This window comes from Gossypium hirsutum, chromosome D06, assembly GCF_007990345.1.
Source record: "Gossypium hirsutum isolate 1008001.06 chromosome D06, Gossypium_hirsutum_v2.1, whole genome shotgun sequence".
Lineage (NCBI taxonomy): Eukaryota > Viridiplantae > Streptophyta > Magnoliopsida > Malvales > Malvaceae > Gossypium > Gossypium hirsutum.
Genome location: NC_053442.1, coordinates 29,856,383 through 29,873,276, shown reverse-complemented (window position 1 = coordinate 29,873,276; position 16,894 = coordinate 29,856,383). Strand labels below are relative to the sequence as shown.

The window sequence follows — 16,894 nt, the reverse complement described above, 5'->3', positions numbered from 1 at the left end:
TTTTGCCTATATGAAAGTGTTGTCGGAAAGAGTGTGATGCAAACCTGAAAACTTCAAATCACGTTCAGCCGCACAGCTGGCTTGAAAGCTATTTAGTAATTATTTTATCTTTATTTCATAAAAGAGAAACAAACAAAAGAATGCTTACCGATGATTTTTTAAATTCCATTTCTTAAATGTTTATAAGATTGGACATGAGTTGACATTAACCATAAATGCCTGCACCGACTGTACCCTCGCTTATTTCAATTATTTGTTAGCATTTTTGCTTGGATGTATTAGTCCTTATTCAATGGGCTAATCATAAACAATTGTCGAATGGAATAAGTCTCTATTGCGGCATGGCGTGTAATAACAATTTAAGGACTTAGGGTCTAAATTAGCTATTCAATATCACCCGTAATTATATTTTTTCCTTTTTGGATCAAAATATCTTGGCTTCTCACCTACATTGTTTTCACTCTTCACTTCAAACCATTTCATTCTTCCTCGACTTTCTTTCCCAAAGTGAACCCTAGAAATTAGCATATTAATCGACGACAAATCAAGCATTCACTCACCATCTTCATCTTCCTTCCAGTTGAACCTCCTTATTTATGGTAAGTGATGGTCTAATTTGGGTACTTAGAAGTATGAAATTGACCTGAACAAGCATAATCAATACTATTCTTTTCTTTCTTTTGCTTCCCTTTTCTTAAGCTCCACCATGAAATTTGTTTCTGCCTCAACAAAATCTCTCCTTTTCCTTTTTACTTCTTATAGGGTTTTATTTTATTTATTTTTCCTTAAATTATATTTTGTTGAGATCGCATATCCTTCAATTTATTAACAACAATGAATCTTCGATTAATAAATAACAAAAGAAGCAAAAAGAACGAAAGTGATTAAAAAAACCTCTAATAAGAAGAAAAGAGACGATTAGATTAGTAGAGTTAATAGTTATGAGATGAGAAAGCGTCGTTGAAAATACGTTTGGTCCAATCGTACTACAACTCTTGTGTATAAACACCAATTCTTGTTTCAAAAGCTTGATTGTGTGCTTTGAAGATATAATTTTGCTCTGTAATTTTTGTAAGTTTATCATCTGGACATGTTGCATTCTTATGGTTTGTAATTTGTGCAAGGATTTTTGTTTATTCTTTTTAACTTTGCATTGTGTGCTTTGAAGATATAATTTTCCTTTATGTTATGGTTAGTCTTGTTATAAAGATTGGATATTGTAATGAATTATAGGGTAGTTAGGGGTATTTGGTTAGTGCAAGATAGTGACTAAGACTGCGTTTAAGAGTTGCTTAAAAATGATGTTTAGCACAATTCTGGGGATTTTATTGCCTATTATGTCATGAAATTGAATAGGAAAAGTTACTGATCAAATATATGCATCACATTCTTATGTTGTTTATTTCTCTTCCTTAATGGTTAGTTAACTATATGGTTACATTTTTTCATTTCTTTATAATATTGGTAATGACTAATGAAAACTTATGCATCCTGAAGAATTCCTCTGTCAAGTCTAGATGTCATCTTGCCTTACCTATACTAACTAATGCTTTATAAATGATTATGTAGGTTCTGATTGGGGGTGTTTTCAAGGTAATGAGCATGCCATTCGTATTTTTCATGGAAATTAATTTGATTATAAATTATTAAGTTATTTGAATTAAGAAAACAGGATCATTTTTAGGTGATACATGTTTTATGTTTTGTGAGCTCGAAATTGTTAGTAATTATAATTTATTTTATACATGGTAGGTGTTTTTCTTCATTTATCTATGTCATCTATTGTATCAATGAATTTTGCATCATTTACCATATGTGTTGCAGTTTAGATGCTTCTTCAATTGTTACTATTTGAAATGGTAATAAATTAAGTTTTGCAATCATCATTCTTATCTGCCTCATTGAAATAGTTGTCCCATGTCCAGATATATATCATATCTTCCTTTGGCACACATTTATGAACAAGGTTATCAGGTTGCTTTAGCATATTTCGGAGTTGTAATTGGATTCTACCAGGGGGTATGAGAGTAAACCTAAACACCTTCCCTCTTATATAAGATCTTTGGTTAGTTCTATGTTTTTCCTTAAATTGTTTTTGATCCACTTTTGAATTGCATACTTCAAGCTGCCAAGTAAATGAAATCCTATACTTCTTGCTTAATATAAATTCTAGAAGTAAAAACTTTATCTACGATCTTTTAGATGTTCATCATTAATTTTGTGAATCCTACTTTTTCTTGTTGGGAACTTTAAACTGGATGGGGGTCAACTTCTATTTAAGGGCTAACTAGTCTTAATAGAATCTATTGAAGCTTTTTCTTATTTCTTTTGTTGAAGATGTTATGTTGTTTATAAATCCACATTACTTTTACTATTTTAATTTATCTAAGAACTTCATCTTATCAAGGGCATCAATCATACCATTTTTCTCCTCTCTTCTTCTTTGGCTGAATTTTTTTTATAGAGCACCCATTTTTCTCTTTGGTTGAAGTGCAATAAATTTTGAACTTAGAGGATTAAGACATATTGCAGTCAATACATTTTATTTATTTGTAGTCATGGAAGTAAAAAAGCGAAAATGGGGAGCTTGGATGAATTGATGTTGGATTATACAAAACATACACTAGTTAATAGTTAAAAATCAGTAACTCTTTGTTGACATTTTTCTTTTCAGAGTCGAGGCTATGAACTTTTGGGTATTTAAGCTATGCCAACTTAATCTAGTTTTTTTTTCTTTTAAGGGGTTATCTTGCTTATTTTTTGTAATGTGCAATGACCATTTTGATTATTTTTCAAATAGAAGGATTGTAATGCAATTTAAGATATAAGACAATGACTTGTATAATATTTTTACCATTGGTAATTCATTTTACAACTAGTGGGATTAATTTATTAATAATTATATGGTAATTCTCTGAGCATATATTTTGTGAAAGAAATATTAATTTACATTTAGCTTGTCTTTTTTCTCCTTTTTATATAGTAATACGTTTCTTAGTTGCTAAGTTTTAAATCTTAAATAAAAATTGAATCTTTTAATTGGCCCCAAAATCGAAGGCCATCCTCGGTGTTGATAATGAACGTAACCCAATCAATTTCATGGGCTATTGGAACGTTGAATATTATAGTTTTTGGTTATTTTAATTTTATTTATTTACATTATCTTTAAATATTTTAAAATAATTTAGTTATCTTTAAATATCATTTTTAAAACAACTATAATTTTTGTTCAAGACATTGTTATTTGCTAAATAAAGAGCCTGTTTTGTTGAATGAAATTTTATAAAGAAATAAATTTCAGGTTTTTTACTTGCAAAGAAAGTTGTAATTTCTATTTTGTGCTTTGCAAAGACTCTTAATATGTATTGTTCATTTTTCTTTGTCAGTGTGTTATTGCTTTCTCTTCTTCTTTGGCTTGCTTGATTGCTTCCTCCACCCACACCTAAGCCTCTTGTATTCACTGAATCATTGTAAGTTCTTTTGCAATTAAATTCTTTGATTTTGTTTTATTGTTATTGAGAGTAGTATTGAAGAAATGCGACCATTTTCCTATGATTTGAAGATATGTAACACTTACAGTAATGACTTGTCTGCCTTTAATAGTACAAAGTGAGAGGTGTAAATGTAATACCCCTAACCCAAATCCATCGCCAGAACAGGGTTACGGAGCATTACCAGAGTTTACAGATCAAATAAATAAACATTTTATATCAGATAATATTCATGTCAGAAACCAATCAAAATCAAACATATTGTTCCTTATGCGAGCCCTCGAGGCCCAAAATGCGCATTAGAAACAAGTCGGGACTAAATCGAATACTCAAAGAATTTTTCAAAAAATATTAAAAATTTTCAGTACTGCAAGGGTCACACGGTCGTGTGACTAGGCCGTGTGGAGACACACTCGTGTCTTAGACTGTGTGGACATTTGAAATAAGGACACACACCCGTGTGCTAGGCCATGTGAGTATACTGACTTGCACCATTAAGAAGATATAGGGGACACACAGCTGTGTCACCTGACCGTGTGTTACACATGGCTGAGACACACATCCGTGTGGACGAAAATAGGTTATTTTTCAAGCCATATTTTTCATCCAATTTGACACCAACCTAAAACATTTTTGCACATCAACAAGCCATAACAAGGCATTCAAACAAGTCAAAATCAAATCTTAAACATGAAATATCACCACATACAACTAATATGCCCTTAGGCACTTCGAATGACAACTTAAACACATGTCAACCAAGTATTCAAACTTACCTAAATTACCAAATACATATATGCATTTTCAAACCACATTTTACTTTCTTTCATTCTACCATATCAAACACACATCAAATATGATAAGGCATCATATATACACATCAAAATATACCAAACACAAGCCATATAAGTGGCTAATCTCAACAAAACAATTATATGCCAACATTGGCAAAATTAACCTATACATGCCATTATAATCGGAATTAATTAACCAAAAGTACCAAAAGAGCCGATGGATAGTGTGATATAGCTCCGACAAGCTTCCAACTCGTACGAGCTTCCAAATTACTATAAAACATGGAAAATAACACAGAGTAAGCATTTAAGCTTAGTAAGTTCGTATAAAACAGAATTTAAATTACCATATATCCATAAAATAGGTAAGTAAACAAAGTATATCTCAACCAATTTGGCCAAAAGCCTAAACACATGATCACCAACATATTAGCCATGAAAATCACATATAAGATCCAACACACATGGTTGAATTCATCAAATAATCATATTTCATGTATTTCATGTAAATACTAGTAATAGTTCATATCGAACTCATATAATCTCATAACAGAACTGTACCCGTTGAACCATTTAGAATATCGTTGGATACAGGGGTAGTACACATGAAGTGTACTTAACTGTAATTCGTCAATTCATGTACATGTATACTCATACGAGCTGTAAATAGTAAGCTCCTCCGAGCTGTATAATGGGAAGCTCATGCGAGCTGAATAACGGGAAGCTCATGCGAGCTGAGTAACGGGAAGCTCATGCGAGCTATGGTGTGTCCGCAACACACGCATGACCCCAACCAAATCGGTAACCCTAATGACAAGTCATTTGTATCCTACGAATTCCTAAAATTCAAACGGGACTCGGTAATTGTCGGATATGTGATTGGTATTTATACATAGTAATTATACAAATCACATACATATGATTCAATTAAAACGCATAAATACTCAATTTAATTACACGAACTTACCTCAATAAGTGTACGTAAATACGGAGGCGTCTAATCAGATATTTTCTCTTTGCCTCGATCTAACTCTGTACGAAGTCTGACAGGATTTATATGAATGAATTTAACTCATTTCAATATAATTCTCATTCAATTTAATTCAACATGGAACTTTTGGAAAAATTACCATTTTGCCCTATACTTTTAAATTCCTTTGTAATTTAGTCACTAGGCTCGAAAATTTTTTTTATGCAATTTAATCCTTACTCAAGCCTAGCCAATTTTTACACATATTAATAGCAGCCCATATATTTCACAATTTCACAAAATTTACCATAAATTTATCACCTTTTTAATTTAGTCTCTAATTAATGATTTCATCAAAATTCTCTTTACAAAAGTTGTTTATGTAACAACAACCATTAATTTTCTATTATCAAACTTCAAAATTCAAGCATATTCATCAATGGCAAAACCCTAACACTTTAACAGTTTTGCAAATTAATCCTCGAGCTAGCTAGATTAAGCTACTACAATATCGGAAACATAGAAATCATAAAAAACGGGACAAGAATACATACCTAATTAAGCAAAATAAGCTTGCCTAAATTTTCAAACTTCCATGGCTAGGTTTCTTTTCTTTTCTTTTTTTTTTGGTGAAAGATGATGATGATAGTCTTTCTTTTTTATCTTAACTTTAATCACTAATTTCCAAAATTAACCTTAATAATTCATTCAATTTTAATGATGACTATTCATGCTTAACCATTAATCAACCTTAATGGATAATTATCATATAAGACCTCCAATTTAAAATTTTATAGCTATTTAATCCCTTTAGGTATTAGAACTTAACTTTTGCACTTTATGCAATTTAGTCCTTTTTATCAAATTAGGCATGTAAACGGTAAAATTTCTTAACGAAATTTTTATACGAAATTTTTATCATACTGTAGACCATAAAATAATAAAATAAATTTTTTTCTCCAACTTCAGATTTGTGGTCTCGAAACCACTGTTCTGATTTCATTGAAAACGGGCTGTTACAGTAAAAGAATTGATCTTACATTGACAGTATGGTTGCAAATGTGTACAGTTGCGAGTTGCTTCTTAGTTACATTAGGTGTCGTCCATAGCCTACATACTTATAGACCAATGATTAGATAATATATTTTAGATTTTTATGCAAAATGAGATTATGTGAAAAGACTTGTATATGCTAGTGATAAGAACAAGTTAGGATGAATAGAATTACTTTTTTAAACTATGTGAGATGTTTCAGACTTGTGTATGCCATTAGTACTGTTTATCTATTTATTTTCTATTTAATTTATTTATTTTTATATTTTTAATTACAAAGTAATAGAATTTTTTTTGAATTCATATATGTTCTTTTTGAGAAGACAATGTTTAAAACTATATATAGTCTCTCTCCAACCTATAAATAAGAGGATAATGAGATTCAATACACTCGAACCCATGTCCTCCTATATTGCTATAAAATTAAATAAAATAAATTAAGATAAACTACCTAGTTGGTTACCCAACTTTTTAAGTGCTTTCATTTTAATCCCTCAAATAAAAAAAAACTTGTAATTTAGTCACTACCGTTAGAAAATTCTTTTTGAGAAGACAATGTTTAAAACTATACATAGTCCCTCTCCATAAATAAGATGATAATGAGATTCAGTACACTCGAACCCATGTCCTCCTATATTGCTATAAAATTAAATAAAATAAATTAAGATAAACTACCTAGTTGATTACCCAACTTTTTAAGCCCTTTCATTTTGATCCCTCAAATAAAAAAAAAGTAATTTAGTCACTACCGTTAGAAAATTCTCACTAACCTAACTCCTTTCACCAATAAAAAATTTCTCTTTCTTTTTTTTTTCCTTCTCTTTTGTCATATTTCATTCTTCTTCTTCCCCAACCCGACCCAACTTTGTTTCCCTCCCATGCTCCTACTTCCAACACCTGACTTGATCATATCATCCCACACCAACTTCTGAGAACCAAAGATGCCTTCCCCTGCTTCAGAACTACCCTCTGTTGTTATATGCATTTCATAGCTATCTTGATTATCTCTTTGAGGTTGTGTTGGTACTAGTGTAATTCCCATTTTTGGTCCCTGTTCTTGCTTGGAACTTTCATGGTAAACAATCTAATCGTATTCTCCAATCAAAACCTAAAATATAGGTCATCTGTTAATAGTTTGCAATGTTAATAATCCCACCTTGCTAACAAATATTAAATTCTTTACAATTTGGATAATTGAGTGTGTAGCCCATTAGTTAAGTGGGCTTACCTATTAGACTTTATGTACATATTTACAGGTCAAATGGTAGATTCTTGGGCTTTATGTACATATAGTTATTATTTTTTATTTTCGAAATAATCATAACAATTATTTTATTTGCGTTGAATAAATATATTTGAATACCAAACTTTCAGAAAATACATTAAATGAAAAAAACATAGCTTTCTGAAAAGTTACAATGTTAGAGAAAAACGTAACTTGTACCACAGGTTACGTAATAAGTGTCTATATGAAGCAAATTAAAGCCAAGTCAATGAATCACACTTCAAGCCTATTTGTTTCTTTCCTTAATTTTTCTTTCTTACTTCATAAGTTTCTTTTGCGTACCACCTTTTCTAACATCATAAGGACAACAAATTATTGTACAACACAAAGCCCCAAGAACTCAATCCAAGGTGTAAATAATTTCAGTGGTGATCGTAGCCAAATACGCAAACGCTCATGAATAAGCAATCAAAGTAAAAGCGGAATCAGTAGCTACATACTCAACAGTACCACCCAAAATGATCAAAAGAGACATAAATGTGAGCTTTGAAGGACAAGGTTTGCCTCCTAAAGGTTGTATCAGCCAAGGCAACCCAAAAAGGGTGTCAGTGATCTAAACACTATGGAAGTATCCACATTCGCATGGTTCATGATGTAAAAATCCAAATTTTCCCAAAACCCAGACCCCTAAAGCAGAAGTTAAGGAATGTAATGCAGTCAATAAACCTAGGTAATTGAATTTGGTTATAACAGCAAGTACGCTTGAACAAAGTGCATAACCAACTACTAAACTGCCAGTAGCATATTATTTTTTAGTGGATTCAAAGCTAATAGATAACATTTTGGAAACCCAAAAAGATTATAAATTTATTCTCAAAAAAATAACAAACACCCCAAATTTAAAACAACAGATCTTAAACGAAATTGACAATGTCAGATACATTAATGGGAATTATAAGAGGATGTGGATAGTGAAGAAATTTATATGATTTGACAAGAAAATAAATACTTTGATTATGACAGAAAAAGAAAAAAGAAACAACAAATTTAAAAGTATAATGATGAAATTAAAAGAGAGATATAATAGAAACAGAGTAGTTACCGATATGGAAACAGAGATCCCAAATGAATGGCTGTGGGAAGAGCTGAAACGAGATTTTATGGAGAGATGAAAGATATGGGGTTGGCCATTGAGGCATAAAGGGTGTGTTCTATAAGCAAAATCAGCGTGTTTGATTCGATAATACCGGTAAAAGGGACAGTTCCCCAAGTCCTACATCTCTTGCTAGGGAAGAATGATGAAATATGACCAAAAGAAAAAAATGAAAGAAAAATTCAATTGGCGAAAAAGTTATATTAGATTGGGATTTGCTGTGCCAAGACAGATGTCCTTTTATGGGATTACTGAGAGACTTAAATAAAAAATTTCTAATGATAGTTGACTAAATTATAAATTTTTTAAATTTGAGTAATTAAAATAAAAACGTCTAAAAAGTTAGATGATTAATTAAGTAATTTACCCAATAGATTATTAATAAAAATTGCATACTTAAATAGTGAAAAATAATTAATTTAAAATTTAATTAAATTTATAAAAAATATTTATCATTTTCAATATAAATTAATATCTCTACTTTTAATTTTTATTAATTTAAATTTAACTGAAATAATAAAGTTACATATTTAAATAAATAAAATTATTAATTTTAAAATTTTAACAATTTATGCTAATTGAATCTTAACTTGATTGGCATCGACATTATTACCAACGCAAAGGGCATAAATTTGAACACACCGGAACATGCTTATCATTCTATTTAAGAGTTCAAGAATGGACTATTTAAGAGTTGAAGAATGGATACGAGTAGTTTTAAATATTATATAAAAAAATTAACAAATTATATAAAAAAAAAGATGATATGGATAATAAATCATATTTTTGTGTGGGAGAGACAGAGAGCTTGCTTGGAAAGATGTTCGATATCAAACCTATCCGGTAAACTAGGGCGAGTTCAAAGATACAGTCAAAAACTCCCCATACACGCATAAATACACTATTATCATTGTTTCTCTTTCAGGCTGGCTGCACGTAAATTTTGCTAGCAAAGGTTTTGATATACATGAAGTCCACTTCTCTTCCAAAAAGAATTTTACAACATAGACATAGAAAGAATACTAAATGTTTACATATTCTAAGACACCATTGAACTTCCAGAATCAGTACTCCACCAATAGCTGACTGAAAAACTTGTCGTTAATGATCTCACATAATGCCACCATTTCGGTGGGATATAAAGCATTTCACCTTCCTCTAAAATGCAGTCTATGAATTCTAAGTCACGCAACTTTGGAAACTCTACCTCATCTATGTTGTCCAGATCAACCTTCATAACATACATCTTTGGTCAGTGTTTGTTGCTAAAGCTTTTCATATTAACTGATAAAAGACGCATAACAAAATAAACAGCTCTTATAAAAAACATCTCTATATGAAATTCATAAGTAGTTCAATGTTTTCTTTTTGTCCCAACACATCAGGTTTTACCGCCCAACAGTTGGGAGAAATTTAATTTTTTTCTTAAGAAACAAACAATGTAGCACACCAATGAACAAAAATCTATTAAAGCAAGTGTTCCTTTAAAATCAATACAAGACATGCTGCTCCTTGCCTAACCAAACTCTGCTCAGCTGTAAATTAACAGAGCAAAACATATACTACAGCTAGAAGAAATCTAAAAAAGTACCAACCTTGCTGAAAATGGTTATAAATCAAACTAAAAATCATGAACAAGCCCTTAAATGAAAAAGTGGTCAATCTAATGCTAGATGTGCACATTGGATTCGCCAGGACAATAGAAAAAAAGGTGTTTCAATGTCCAAGTGAGTGTCTTTTTGTTCATGTCTTAAGAGTATACATGGATGGAACACTGTAATGCAAATTTTATCATGAAAAGTATTCAGGCAAGTCATTTACTTGTCCAAGTGAGAGAATGTGCATGCCTTAAAGAGTCTCCACGGATGAAACACTACAATATCAGTTTTATCTCTTACACAAAGTTCATCAATCCAAGAGAGGGGATCAACTAAGTGGATACCTGGCTGGAATTGTAGAGCATGGTTTCGCTGTATGGGTAAAGCTCCTCAGAATATGTAGCAGAGTAGAGTCTCACATACTTCTTACCAACAACCTAAAATAAGGAGCAGAATATCCATTGAGTTAAATCCATGCAGAATTAAACTGGACCTGCTACCCACCAACAAGCGTTCATAGATAATGCAGCATAAGGGAAAAGAAAATTGCCTGAAAACCATTTCAAAAGCTTAAAAAAAAGTTTATACAAGAGTCATTGTAATTGAGCTGTTGAAAAGTGTAGAGCTAAAATAGCTAGTTGAACAATACTCATGAAGAGAAGCATAGGTCAACAATCATCAATGAAGAATTGATGCTCTTGAAAAACATAGCTCAAGAAATGCTACATGCTAACCTAACACTCACTATTACCCTTTTCCTACCGGAGATGCTTGACTGAAGGCCACTTATCATTGTATGTAAGAAATATGACCCTAGAGATGATTCGGTGCTTACCAGAAAGCACATTATGTTAAAACTTTGAAATTTATTCAAAAAGAAAAGTAGATGATTTAAAAGATTAGAACATTTCAAATTTCATGCAAACCATTCGAAGAAAATGCCATGGTTTTTATCCAATGACCCCAAATAATCTTTTAAACTAGTAGTCTGGATGTCTAATTTTGCACAAATCTGAAGCAAAAATAAAATGCATGATGACCTAAATGTATCAAAGAGCATAATGAAATATGCAACAATGTTGATTAAGATGTTTTCCCTGATTAAAGAATCCCCTTCATACAATTCATTTCAAGGAGCCCTTGCATGCTGCTACTCATAATTTACTAAAAATAAGAAATTCTCTTTTGTGAACTAGTAGGATGGTAAATTACTCATTTACAAATCTAAACCAGTTGGACATATACCGATTTGGAGCCTACTTTAAACATGAGTCCATAATACTAAAATAATAGCACAAGATAGCATGTCAATAATGTAATGCAGCATGGGGAACATGAGTCAAGCTACCACTACTTTATGATCTAAGCTCCAAAACTGAAAACAAACCTACCATCTCAAGACTCATGAGCGAGTATATTATGGTGTGGATCATGGTCCAAAGGAATTTGTCTAAGACTCATGAGATATGAAAAAAATTTCATCGGAGACCATGATTCACCTTACCATTTGTTAGGATTAATCAATGCATGACAGTACCTGAGCAAGGATATTATGGTGTGGATCATGGTGCAAAGGTGTAACCGTCCCAGCTGGACCAAACCATGCATTGAGAGATCTCAGCTCCCCACCACCAGCACAACAATAGTCTGGAATAGAAATGTCTTTCCGCAAATCATTTATCTGCATTATTGTAGTAGCATTAATGCAGCTTCAGTACATAACAGTGAAATTAAATCTCACAAAGAATAAAATAAGAGGATAATACTACCTGATCAAACAATTGGTGTTGTGCCAAATATGTAGGGGCCTTACTACTGCAGCCTGTAGATTGAACCCTCTCAAGAAACTCGGAAAATGTAACAAGCTCTTGCTTCCACTCTGAACACAAGTAGTTTTTTCCTACCTGAAAAGCATTCCAAGCTTTACCAGCTTTCAGTTTAATTATCTTCATAGTAATAACTTGCCAAAAATAAATAAAGGAAATAGAATTAAATAGCTTTCAATAATACAATCTCCATCCATAATAGCAATTCTTAGTGACAATAACTAGGTAGTTAAGTGAAGAATAACTTTACAATTTTGAAGACTTCAGCAAACCATTTTATTTCCGCTCCTAAGTCCAAAAGTGGGTGGCTGAACCATCTAGACCAATCCTTAAGTTCCTTCAGTTAACCATTTTTAGTATTGGGGCAGGTTAACCAATCATTTCTTACAGCAAGAATATTATGAAAAGATTCTAACTAGATTATGGCATTACCCATGATGTGGGTGGAACAAAAACTTATATAACAAATGTATTTATAAAAGAATTGATAAAAAAAATAACTGAGACTTTGGTTGAAATAGTGAAGTTAAGTTATTAAAGTCTGATGTTTTAGGTTCAAACCTTATTTTGTGCATTTCTCTAGATTTTACATAAAACATAAAAATGACAAAAATAGTCATATTAATGTTTGTTATTTTATTAAAGGAACAGGTTTCCGGTAATTTCCCAATCGAGTTGGGACTGGGTTAATGGGTGACACTGACCCAATCAGCCCTTTAAATAATAGTGTACGTACAAGAATTCCTTTTTGTTTTGTTGCTGAACAAATGATGAAAGCTTGTTTAATTCACCAAACACCCAACTACAACGTTCCCTGAAAGATTCATCCGTCAAAGGAAAGATCTGAAGCTTTTTTCCATTATGATCATTAAGAATCCTATTACCTGGAGAAGGATTCCATTGCTCAACTAAATTGCCTGAGAACTACACATGATCACATAATCATTAGTCAAGCAAAACAAAGTAAGCAAAACGATATGATAACTGACGGATTAAGAAGGGTTGGGTTTAGTGGAAAGCTTAAATATTTGCAAATACTGGGTGTGAGCCCACTTGATTGTCTGATTGTAACAAGGTAAGTACATTAATCTAGATGTAGAAGGATATCTGGGTTCAATTTTGGCAATAATGGCTCCATCCGCTAAGGAATAATAATTAGTTGGGATACACTAGAAGATCAACCATTTAGTAACCTTACAATCAAGAAAACACTCAGGTACGTGACTCTTTGCAAGTGCCTCAAGATTGAGTAAATTCATTACAATGCCCACAAAAAAAACTAAAGCATAAGGATCTTTAACCTAGCAATCGCTCATTGAGCATATGAAGACACAAATTGCCTTCGGAACCAAACTAAAACCATCAGGATCTATGTAAGAATACAAAAAAAGATGAGCCACAAACCCACATTAGATTATCAAGATCCACACAAGAATGCGCCTTAGCTTAAATGCTGTGAGAAAATAATTAAGATCGGTAACAGAGAAATATTCCCAGTTAAGTGACTTAATATGTAGAAAAGATCAAATAAATATGTTTAAAAGATCAAATTATGTAGAAAAGATCAGATAAATTACTGTTTAAAAGAGAAAATAGTATATATGCAGGTAGGAGAACATATGTCAGGAAGAGATAATGTACCAAAGCATTTGTTACAGATTTGATCTCTACTGAATTTTGAAAAAAAAAAAACAGGAAGATTAATCACCTCAACTGGGACAGTACGATCACCAGCAATCCTTCTTAAATAATCCATATCATTCCACCTTGTCCTAGCTGGCCAGTGAGCCATACAATCAGTAATTATAACTGGAGAACCTGAGAGGAAATATTCACATAGAAATGCCTCCAAAGATAGGGCGGACCTCTTCCCCACAATCTTGGAAGACAATGACCTTATTGGTAAAATTTGTAGCACCTATAGGATCAGAACGAAACAGAAACAGAGATTAAACTCAGATATCATGCTACCATACCAATTTCTCTTTATCAGAAATATTCAACCATCCTATTCAAAAAATAATAAATTACAGGAAAAAGGAGCTAGCCAATATGATAAAATGATGTAAACTATTATTTATGTATGTAAGTATATAAAAGAACTAAAGAAATGATAAATGGACAAGTTACCCTGTTTTTACTTTGAAGAATAAAATAATACACAAAGCTACAACTTCTGAAAGTAGCATATCACGGTTATACCCCCTTTTCCTTGTGAGCATGTGTCTGTATGTCATGGTTATTGTTCATTTTTAACAAAATAAAAATAAGAAACACCGTTGTTAAACTACCTGGTGGATCCTTGTACTATAATTTTAGGAGCTAATATGTAAAATTATAAACGACAGTAAAGTTATGGTGTTAAAAGATGCTGACTTGTCATGTCTAAAGTAAGCAAAATTTAGTCCTTGTGGCGTTTTGAAAATGCTGGATTTTAGTTTTATATATTTTTCCAGATCACTTTAAAATACAAGTCAGAATTTTTTTTAACATTCAAGGTTACCTCATTGTTTCAGAATTAAATAGACCAGGACCAAAAAAAAAAAAAAAAAAAAAAAAGAGAGAAGAGAGAAAGACCAAGACAATATTACTCAGTTTTATAATAGAGAGCCTATTTACACTTCAATCTATAATCCAGGGACTTGTGGGGTAGTTTAACCAATAGAATCCACATAACAAGTTAGCGATAGATGGAAACCATGGTATTTATATTGTAAGCATCAAATCAAACTTAACCACAAAGAGAAGAAAAAGTAAAATTCTATTGATAATATCCTCAATGTTTTATTCATTTAAGGCACAAGCATAGATGAAGCAAGAATCAAACCATCAATACATACTCGGAAAAGAAAAATAAAATTGTTATAAATAGTATTTATTTATACTATATAGAATGTGTCTAATTGAGCTAGTGTCACTAGTTAAAAGCACAAACTCGGTAAGAAAAGTACAAAAGAAGACCAAAAATTATGTTATAATAACAAAATGGAATTAGAGGAATTTAGGTCCTCTAACTTTAAAAAAGATGTCTACCCACTCTGTTTTTATAATTATACAACAAATCAGATGGACGCTGAACTCTCATAAGCATAAGAAACTCAAAGGGATTCTGCATTTGAGCATTTTCTTTTTCTTCCAATAATCTGATGAAGTAAAAGTTTGTTCTAACACATCCACAAGGGAATCAAACAACAGACACTATAATCAATTCACAGAAGAGAAAAACTAAAACTTCATATAGTTTTTGAGTTTTTATTGACATTAAATTTGTTCTGAAGTTGATAAAAAGCAAAAGAAACTAGTAAAACTCATAATCTCATTCAATTAGAAAAATGTAACCCAAATTCATGTATAAGTATATCTTATTATTAAATACTTAAAGATCAAAAAACTTTCATTGTCAACTATTAAAAAGTATATTCTAGCACGCATCCAAACATGCTTTTGGCTTCAATATCAAAAGCAATCTCCACACGGAAACTACAATAAACCCTAAATTTAACCAATTAACATTATAACTATGTTTATACTATCATAAACATTATTACTAATCATGATTAGTTAAGATAATATTACAACAATTGGTTTTTCATTCCAAGGAAGAAGAACATTTTCAATGCATTTTTCTATCTATAAGTACAGTCTGTCTTTAACAATATCCAATTTCATTAGAACAAGCAAAAGATTTTTTTTTAAATGTAGAAAACGAACCTTACCTCGGACTTATCGAACTCCTGTGGAGAAACCAGCAATCGGGACCCTGCCTCTCCGTGACCTTCTTTATCATCATCAGCTACTCCGTTATGATAGTGCCTGGACTTGGCGGCCAAAACGACTTCGATTGCGGAGTCCAAATCTTTCCTAAGCAAAGGACCGCCCATTATGATGCCCATGTCCAAAGACCTAAGAGCATCTCTGAACTCACCATTGGAGAAATGGAATTTGGCCACATGTAGGCAGGCCATGGAGTAAGCGTCACGCCAGACGGGGAGAACAGAGTGCCAAGGACCGGAGTGAAGTTGCTCCCAGGCCATCTCACATGCGGCCTCGGCAGCGCGTTGGTCGCCGGCAGCGGCTAAAGTGGCCATGCGGGTAAAAGCGTAGCCTCCATGGGAGGTGATGGATTGGAGGAGGGCAGGAGACTCGGAGTCTAGAGTTGGGGTTGAAATGGCGGTGGCGATGTTGGCGGCGGGGGAGGACATGGGTGAAGGATGGCAGTTAAAGTGTTGCAGTGGTATTTTTGGGGAAGATAGTTGGTGGTGAAGGACAGGTAGGTGCGGCAATGCCCTTTTTAATGATTAGTTAAGACTTTTGGGGCTTTGGAGGAAGATATTTGATGAGATATTTACTCAATCCTTTTTTTAAGTCTACAATTTTCCTTTTCTTTCCTTCTAGAAGCTACGGTTTCTCTTTTAACATTGAAAACAAAATGCAAGTAAATTATAGTATTACTAAATTTTATCATGCCTACAATAATTATTATAGGTTTTGATAAGAATTTTTCATGTGCCTTTTAATTATTTTTATGACATTAACTAAGTCATTTATTTTGTACTTTTTCTCTCTACCTTATGAATTTTTAAAAATAAAATCTCGATTAAGAATCTTAAATTAAAATTATAAATCAATTTAATTTGTTATAGAAAAAAAATCAATAAAAGAAATTAAAAGAACTCTTCTCATCCTATTCTTCTAAAAACCAACGTAAACTAATAACAACAAAGAAATTGATTCTTTAAAATATGTTTGAATCAAGAATTTAATATGTAGTCTTGAAGAGAATA

At 32.0% G+C, this 16,894-nt stretch overlaps 1 protein-coding gene and 2 long non-coding RNA genes across 4 annotated transcripts; 1 reads left to right on the top strand and 2 right to left on the bottom strand.

Annotated features, from left to right (window-relative positions):
* Positions 1 to 59: 59 nt before the first annotated feature.
* Positions 60 to 1,886, top strand: LOC107889871 (uncharacterized). The gene is made up of 2 exons (XR_001681847.2): positions 60 to 599; positions 1,570 to 1,886. It is a non-coding gene; the product is annotated as an uncharacterized lncRNA (long non-coding RNA).
* A 2,623-nt stretch (positions 1,887 to 4,509) lies between these two features.
* Positions 4,510 to 8,908, bottom strand: LOC107889876 (uncharacterized). Of its 2 annotated transcripts, XR_005914593.1 has the most exons (4): positions 8,636 to 8,908; positions 6,296 to 7,416; positions 5,253 to 5,328; positions 4,510 to 4,558 (listed from the first exon to the last, which is right to left on the bottom strand). It is a non-coding gene; the product is annotated as an uncharacterized lncRNA (long non-coding RNA). The 2 variants fall into 2 exon arrangements; XR_005914592.1 differs by lacking the exon at positions 8,636 to 8,908 and having other exon boundaries at positions 6,296 to 8,629.
* A 663-nt stretch (positions 8,909 to 9,571) lies between these two features.
* On the bottom strand, positions 9,572 to 16,561 carry LOC107889882 (lysine-specific demethylase JMJ30). Its single transcript, XM_016814430.2, has 6 exons — positions 15,827 to 16,561; positions 13,819 to 14,028; positions 12,054 to 12,188; positions 11,822 to 11,965; positions 10,629 to 10,721; positions 9,572 to 9,917 (listed from the first exon to the last, which is right to left on the bottom strand). The coding sequence occupies exons 1-6, from the start codon at positions 16,310 to 16,312 to the stop codon at positions 9,726 to 9,728; spliced, it is 1,260 nt and encodes a 419-aa protein (XP_016669919.2). The 5' UTR covers positions 16,313 to 16,561; the 3' UTR covers positions 9,572 to 9,725.
* Positions 16,562 to 16,894: the final 333 nt, after the last annotated feature.